The following is an 8,298-nucleotide window of genomic DNA, read 5'->3' as shown; positions in this document are numbered from 1 at the left end:
TGTAATCTGGGTCAGCCCATCTCTGAAGTTTAAAGACAGGTTCTGTATTGCTGAGTCAATTTTATTGTTCAGTGTGCTTAAAACAGAAATGTAATTGCTAATTGTCCGGGGTGCTCAGAGTCAGAGAGAACCCTGCAGATTTTATCCCAGTGGTCACTGAACAGTATAAAAAGGACCTGCCTCTGAGGGTCACTAGCAGACAAGCTTCTCTTCCAGAGGTAAGTGGCTTTCAGAAACAGTTTGGACTTGCCAGAGCTGGGAAGGTTTACGAGACAGATTGTGGTGTTTTCCTTCTTTATTGTTGCAACCACATGTGCATCATCCCTAGCTGTTCTCAGCTAAATGATCTCCAGAATTGAAAGGAAAAATGAGCAAAATTTATCTCTCTGTCTTTCTATCTCTCTTTCCTTCTCATCTAATCATACCCTCTAACTTACTCTTATCTATCTAATCTGCAGAATGGTCCCTCATCTCTCTTTCTCTCTGTCTTCTCAAAGGTACTGTGCATCATGTATCTCTAGCAAGCTAAGTAACCTTAAGGAATGACTCTCATCACTCTATTGACTCTGTCTATTAAGGCTGTCATTTTCAAAGACATCTATAGTGCTTGAATCTAAAGGCTTATCTCTCATCTAACCCAGACTTCAGAAAAAGAACAGGAGTACTTGTGGCACCTTAGAGACTAACAAAGTTATTAGAGCATAAGCTTTCGTGGGTTACAGCCCACTTCTTCGGATGCATATATGCACATATGATGTTATATGCATCCGAAGAAGTGGGCTGTAGCCCACGAAAGCTTATGCTCTAATAACTTTGTTAGTCTCTAAGGTGCCACAAGTACTCCTGTTCTTTTTGCGGATACAGACTAACACGGCTGCTACTCTGAAACCAGACTTCAGAGTTTAGGAGATAATAAATTGGCCCAGTTGTGTTCTGGTAATTTAAGAGGGAAGCCAATCTAAATTAGCTCGTAGTGAAATGTAATAGTAGACAAGACAAACTATGCCTCTAAACTGTTTGTTGTTTTAAAATCCGTTTCTCACCATTGTTTTGTATTTCAACAGTGTAATATCTCATTGTCATTAATGGAATAAAACTGAAGGAGGTAGGGAAGCTGTGACAAATATTTGGGTGCTCTGTAATAATTATTAATATTGTATCTGGATCAGCCAGTCTCAGACTAGAAGAGCACAGCTACAGGGCTGCAGCTACACTGTTGTAGTGCCTGATATTGACTACAGTAACAGAAGGGGGTTTTCTTTTGTTGCAATAAAACCACCCCCTTGAGAGATAGTAGCTAGGATGACAGAAGAATTCCTCCATTGGCCTAGCAGTGTCTATACTGGGGTTGAGGATGGCTTAACTAGTCTCCCAGGGGTGCGAATTGTTCACACCCCTAAGCAATATAGTTAAGTTTTATGTGTACCTAAATTGACCTACATTTTAGGTGTAGACAAGACCTTAGGGAGCAACCTGGTAGCAGATCCAGCCTGTCCATCTAGGGACAGAGAGAGGAGACCCTGGTTAACAATTGCTTAGAAGCTTACACTTAAGTTTCATTAGGAGACAATGCCAGAGCGAAGTTATAGCTCACACTTGTGGGGAGCACCCAGTCCAGTTTGAACAGAGTGAGTCTGTCTGAGAACCAGTTTTGGAGTTGCACAGACACACAGGAGGATCTGGGCTAGCTAGGATAAGGTAAGGAAAAACCCTGCTCTATCTTTCCTTGTAGAGATGCAAAGGAATAGATGAGACTAAATCTGTGTGCAGGCTGTTTGCTGTTTTAAAATCATTTTTTTCCTCTAATGCTTTGTTCCAATTGCTAAATAAATAAATAAAAAATAAAATAAAAAAAACCCCTTGTTTTAAGGAGGATGTAGATCACTGTCACTGGTCACAGCTTCCCAAAGAGAGGAGACACAGGTGGCCAAAACCAAACCCTGCAGGGTGATAAGGGGTTGGTACATGGAGCCGTGTGTCTGGGTTCTTGTCTAAGAATGGAAGGATGACAAGATTCCACCCAGAGCCGAGTATGGTGAAGATGCCAAACACTTGAATTGGGTGCACTCAGAGAGATGAGAGAGGGGAGAGGGATGTGACTGATCCTGTAACAGTGATTCTATCTACTTATGCCATCCTAGCCCCTGAGGTGTTGGAATCCATATGTGATCTCATCAGGACAGAGATATGGAAGGAAACTTAAGTACAGTGACTGAGTTTATCTTTTTGGGCTTCTCAGACCTCCAGCATCTGCAGCTCCTTCTCTTTATCCTGGTCTTACTCATCTACCTCATCATCCTGATAGGAAATAGCCTCATCATTGCTGTCACGGTGGCTGACCTGGCGCTCCAAAGCCCCATGTATTTCTTCCTCAGGAACTTGTCAGTCCTGGAGGTCTGCTACACCTCGGTCATCATCCCCAAGACCTTGTCCAACCTCCTGTCAGAGCATCAGACCATCTCCTTCCTTGGCTGTGCAGCCCAGATGTATTTCTTCCTCCTCTTCGGCAACTCGGAGTGCTGCCTGCTGGCTGTAATGTCCTACGACCGATATGTCGCCATATGCAACCCCATGCATTATTCGCTCGTCATGAGCAGAAAAGTCACCATTAGCTTGGCATCTGTGGTGTGGATTGCAGGCAATGTGGTGGCATTTGAGCAAACGGTCACTATATTCATGTTATCCTTCCATGGGCCAAATAAAATCGAGCATTTTTTTTGTGATGTTATTCCAGTGCTTAAGCTGGCGAGTACAGACACGTCCCTGAATGATGTTATCAACGCTGTGCTCATTGTAGTGTTCATAATATTCCCCTTTGTCCTGATCATCACCTCCTACGTCTGCATCCTCTCCACCATCCTGAAGATGCGCTCAGCTGAGGGGAGACACAAAGCTTTCTCCACCTGCTCCTCGCACCTCATCACAGTAACCTTGTTCTTTGGCAGCTGCTTTATCATCTACATGAGGCCCGGTTCCAGTGGTTCTGTGGACACCAACCGAGCAATCTCCCTGCTCTACACGGTCATTACTCCAATGTTCAACCCAATCATATACAGTCTGAGGAACAAAGAAGTCAAGGAGGCTCTGAGGAAACTCTTGGGCAGGAGTAGGACTTCTTAGTTATCACAAAATAAAGTTATTTTTGTGATCCTTGGGCCATGTGACAGTGTTTCAACTTGGGCCTATAAAAATGGAGGTGTGATAAAGTGAGAAAATGTCTGTATTATTTTGTAGAAATATTATATATGGTTTAGTTTTCCTGTTCAATTCTACACTACTGCCTGACTGAATTGTAGAGTCAAATTAAAGGGGCTATAAAGGGGAGTTTGAAGGATGCCAAGAAGGGTAAAGCAATGACAACTCTAAGTTAGCCTCTTAGGTACCTGTTAGGAGTGTTAGTGATGATTCAGGCCTGTTTGTTCTCCTGAGACAGAATTTTGGGGTTTGTTTGCCAGTCTAATTTTTGATATTTTTATATTCTTACTAATATGTGTGAACAAAATACTAGGACTCTCTGTGTTGCTTTTCCCACCCAGATGGGTTTGTTAGTATAATGAGAAAAGATAAGGGATAGAGTTAAATGTGTTACTGGGTATGGTGGGAGTGTAATATATGAGCATACACTGGAAGGCTGTCTAACTCTTCTCTCAAGCTAAGGTCAAGAAACAGCTAGGAGGGGAAAAGGGGATGGGGGGGAGGCGTAAGCAACACTAAAAACCAAAGAAATGCCTGTCCCTGACTGAAGCACAACCTCACTCCTTACCCCTCCCATGGGATACAAAAGAGATGGTATGAAGGCCCCGGACTCACGACCCTCCAAAACGTAACATAACCATAAGTTATAAGGCGTGGGACCAGGGGCATGCACTGCTGGTATATTTGGGCCTTCTAAGAATGAAGAGGGGGGGGAACAGCTACATGGGTAAAGACTCTGCGGTGTTAGAGCTATGAATATCCTTGCTTGAAACTAACCCTAATAAACATTTCATTGCCTGCACTTCGGACTTCTGGTCTTCTAACTTTCTGTCTGTGTGACAGGAACTGGAGAGGGAGGAGTTGAAGGGAAAGCCCCACTGTCACAGGGTCCGCACAGGTTTCCACTCTCTCGTGCCTGTGCCCTGTGTTGGGTGGTTAAAATAAATAGTCCCCACGCTTTTTTCGGTGCTTCACCCTTGTGTCTTTATTTACAGTCAGACCCTCCCCGGGGCTCCTCCTGGCCCATGAGGCTCTTTTCCCCTGGTGAGGAGACAGAGATGTAACCCTCCTATTACCTCCCAGGCTAGCCTCCTGACGGAGCTTTTCTTTGGGCTTTTATAGCCCTCCCCCTCCTCAGCCCAGCTGTCGCTACTTAACTCAACTCATAGCAGTGAGCCAGCCCTCCTTAGAGCCTGCAGCTGGGCTCTCTGCAGACAGCCTGGGCCCCCGCCCCTGGCCTCCCTACCAGAAAGCAGGGCTTAGCCAGCATTTTAGCAGGGCATTCCAGGGGTTTACCCTTGCCCTGCCACACATCTCCCCCCTTCAAGAAGCCGCCAGGCTCCACCTGTCCCTGCCCCTCTTCAGCCGGACAAATCCGCCCCTCAGCAGGAGCTCCTCTGATTTTTCAGAGCGAATTTTAAAATAATTTTTATTTTATGTTGGTCAAAAGTCAATGAAAAAAAAGTCAGCTTTTGAAAGTGTTTGGTTTTCAATAAATATTTTGGAGGGTTAGTAAACATTTTCATTTCCCATGAAAAATCTGTTTTCAATTTTAAAAAGCCACAACCATTTCTGATTTAAAAAACAATTAGTTTTTTGTTTTCATCATTCAGTTTTGGAAAAACAGTTATGTGGCAGAGAGAAGAGTATCAAGAATGATGAAGTTTTTATTTCTTATTTCTTATGCTATTAAAAATGAAGGTTTCATCCAAAAGCACCATTTTCAAACAGATAAATAATGTGCCACGACATCATATAATTTCTGATAAAGCACATATTCCTGTGATTTGCTGAGAGCTTCCCTAGATCTTAACACATTTGAGTATCTTTGTATTGTAGACAGGCTAGGATTTTCAAGGGCATCTACAGGAGTTATGTACCTAACTCCCATTGAATTTCAATGGCATTTGAGCACTTAATTCCCTTAGGCTACTTGAAAATCTGAGCATTAGAAGTTGTCACTTTTGTCACCTCTGTAGCCCCTCCTCCCCTAGGTATGGCTGGTGCTGCCTCACTGTTGCTTGCTGTTGGGTGTGGCTTTTTCCCTCTCTTGTCTTCAGATGGATTGGGTCCTGAATTATTTTTTGTGGAGCCTGGGGCTTCCACAACACTGTGCCCCCTGCTGGCAAGGCGTATAAAAGCCCTACATGAGAAACACTAAAGTACTGCAACACAAACCCCACCAAAGAAATGTCACAGCCCCCAAAATACCAATATATCAAAGAGGGACTTTATTGGAAGCAAGAGAATAGGATCTGTGGAAGGAATGGGTTAGGGTTAACTAATAAGCACTAAACTTAAAAAAGTCAACCAATTCCCCATTCATTGTATAGGAAGCTTGGGCACGGAACTCAGACTTTGTGAATCCCAGTGAGTTTCTGGACATCTAAAAGTTTTGTGTCGTGCCACGACTAAGTTTCTTTGTGAATCTAGCCCCAGGTTTCTTGACTTTCAGTCCCCTGCTCTTAACAGCTCCAGAGGTGATTCCAGCAATTACAGGCCAGTAACCTAATTTCAGTACAGGGAAAATTGGTTGAAACTATTGTAAAGAACAGAATTATCAGACATATAGATGAACACAATTTGTTGGGGGAAGAGTCAACATGGTTTTTGTAAAAGGAAATCATGCCTCACCAATCTGCTAGAATTCTTTGAGGCAGGGCCGACCTTAGGGAAAATGGCACCCTGGGCAAACTTGCATTTTGGTTCCACTGGCCCCTGTGGGCGTGGCACCCCCTATTGCTCCAGGCACCCATGTGCTCCCCAGGCTCCCCACCCTCCCTTCTGCCCTAACCTCTGCACTGTGCCCCCTTCATCTCTAATGCCTACTCCCCCCCTGCAACCCTAATCCCTACACCCGCTTCACTAAAAACCCCTGCCCCCCTCCTACACACCAACCCCTGCACCCTCCTGTGCCCCAACCCCTGCACTGTGCCCCCTTTGCCCCTAACCCCTGCATCCCCCTCCTGCATCCACGGGGGGAAATTGAGCTGGATGCACAAAGCAGCTGGCATTGCTGCTCGCTCCCCCGCTGGACTGCTGCTCCTCTGCACCCCGCAGCCCTAGGGGGCTGTGAGAAGGGGAGCAAGGAGCAATGTCAGGGCTTCCTGAATCCAGGTCACTTTCCCTGTGGGCTGGGTAAGGGGAGGGCAGGAGAGCAGCAGCTCCTGATGCCTCAGCACAGCTGTCGTGCCAAAGAAGGGGCTCGGATACACTCAATGAAGCCACACCAGGTGTATAAGTATAACTGGTTTTATTGCCAAAGTTACCCAAAGTATAATAAGCTTCCCAGCCTTCACGCGTTATTAAATATGTGCTTTCCAGCAACCAAGAAGGCAAGCAAGAATCAATGCTTACATCCCTTCTGCTATGGACAGTCCCGGAGCCTCCAACCATGTTCCTGAGGGTTCGTAGCAGGTGCTGCTCCAGCGTGGGGAGTTCCTGGGCACCTACAAGGCCAAGGACCGCAGGTTAGACTGCTCGTCTAAAGAAATTCTCATACCCATTTTTATTATCATCTCTTTCTCGGGGGGTGTATACATCCACAAGAAGGCTCTGGCAGGAAACACTACTGCTTTCTATTCCCACACTTAACACTCTCAGGCCCTCCTTATCTCTTCACTTGTTTATCCAGTCGGAGTTGCTGCAAGCCAGCCCAGCCGGTCAAAGCCAGTTCACTACTAGCTCCACCCGAGACACCCTGTAATAACAGGCCAAGGTAACTTGCAGTCAGCCCCAACAACAGCCCAGGTGGTGAAGTGACCTGGATGCAGTAAGCCCTGCTGTGTGTGTTGGGGGGAATGTGTGAAGGAGCGTGTGTGTGTGTGTGTTGAGGGGAGTGTGTGTGTGCCTGAGTGAGTGAGTGCGCTGTCTCTTTAAGAAAGCACTCAGGGTCAGGAGCCTGAACTAGGCTTGTTCAGACACAAGCAGCTGCCAGCAGCTCCGGACCCAGAAGGCAGCAGCACACACAGATCCCCCCTGTCCTGTCACCCCAGCTCAGTGGAAATCGGGTACATGGGTTTGGGGGAGGAGGTCACCCCACCATCACCCCCTTGCCCCCCCCAGAGCAGACAGGAGGCCGCTCCCAGTCCAGAGTCGTGGGGGCGACTCCAGGGATGAACTGACAGGGATGGGGGGGTTGGGGGACAGGAACAGCAGCGGCTGCACACGTGGAGCAGGGCGGAGGAGGGGCACCCGTGCTCTGGAGGAGTCACCTGGCTCTGAGGGCTGGTCGTCCAACTGCCTCTTACAGCTCGGTCTCTCCCCCGCCCCCAGGCTGCTGCTCCCATACCTACCTGCCATGCTGTCTCCATCAGCCCAGCTGGCTCTCAGCAGCTGGTCAGGTGGGAATCCAAACCCTGCGCACAGCGCCCCCTTGGGCAGGCTGCCCTGGGTGGGGGGCCATACAGCCCACCCCAAAGGCCGGCCCTGCTTTGAGGGGGTCAACAAGCATGTGGACAAGGGTGATCCAGTGGATATAGTGTACTTAGATTTTCAGAAAGCCTTTGACAAAATCCTTCACCAATAGCTCATAAGCAAAATAAGCTGTCATGGGGTAAGAAGGAAGGTCCTCTCATCAGTAACTGGTTAAAAGAGAGGAAACAAAGGGTAGGAACAATGGTCAGTTTTGAGATTGGAGAAAGGTAAATAATGGTGTCCCCCAGGAGTCTGTACTGGGACCAGTAATATTCAACATATTCATAAAAGATCTGGGAAAAGGGGTAAACAGTGAGGTGGCAAAATTTGCAGATGATACAAAACTACTCAAATAGTTAAGTCCAAAGCAGACTGAGAAGAGTTACAAAGGACCTCACAAAACTGAGGGACTGGGCAACAAAATGGCAGATGAAATTCGATATTGATACATGCAAAGTAATGCACATCGGACAAAATAATCCCAACTATACATACAAATGTATTAGATTTAAATTAGCTGTTACCACTGAGGAAAGTGATATTGTAGTAATTGTGGATAAGTTCTCTGAAAACATCCACTCAATGTGCAGAGGCAATCAAAAAAGCTAACAGAATGCTGGGAAACATTAGGAAATGGAAAGGTAATAAGACAAAAAATATCATATTGCTTCTATATAAATCCATGGT

The 8,298-nt window shown here is 46.3% G+C and overlaps 1 protein-coding gene across 1 annotated transcript; it reads left to right on the top strand.

Moving 5' to 3' along the window:
* Positions 1–2,163: 2,163 nt before the first annotated feature.
* LOC113405914 (olfactory receptor 10A4-like) lies at positions 2,164–3,120 on the top strand. Its single transcript, XM_026647237.1, is given in 1 exon segment — positions 2,164–3,120. A coding segment is annotated over 1 exon segment (957 nt).
* The last annotated feature ends 5,178 nt before the right edge of the window (positions 3,121–8,298 follow it).

The sequence above is a fragment of the Terrapene carolina genome, unplaced genomic scaffold (assembly GCF_002925995.2).
Source record: "Terrapene carolina triunguis isolate 2854851 unplaced genomic scaffold, T_m_triunguis-2.0 Scaffold51606, whole genome shotgun sequence".
Lineage (NCBI taxonomy): Eukaryota > Metazoa > Chordata > Testudines > Emydidae > Terrapene > Terrapene triunguis.
The sequence above is the reverse complement of the archived record's forward strand: the minus strand, read 5'-3'. Positions and strand labels throughout refer to the sequence as shown.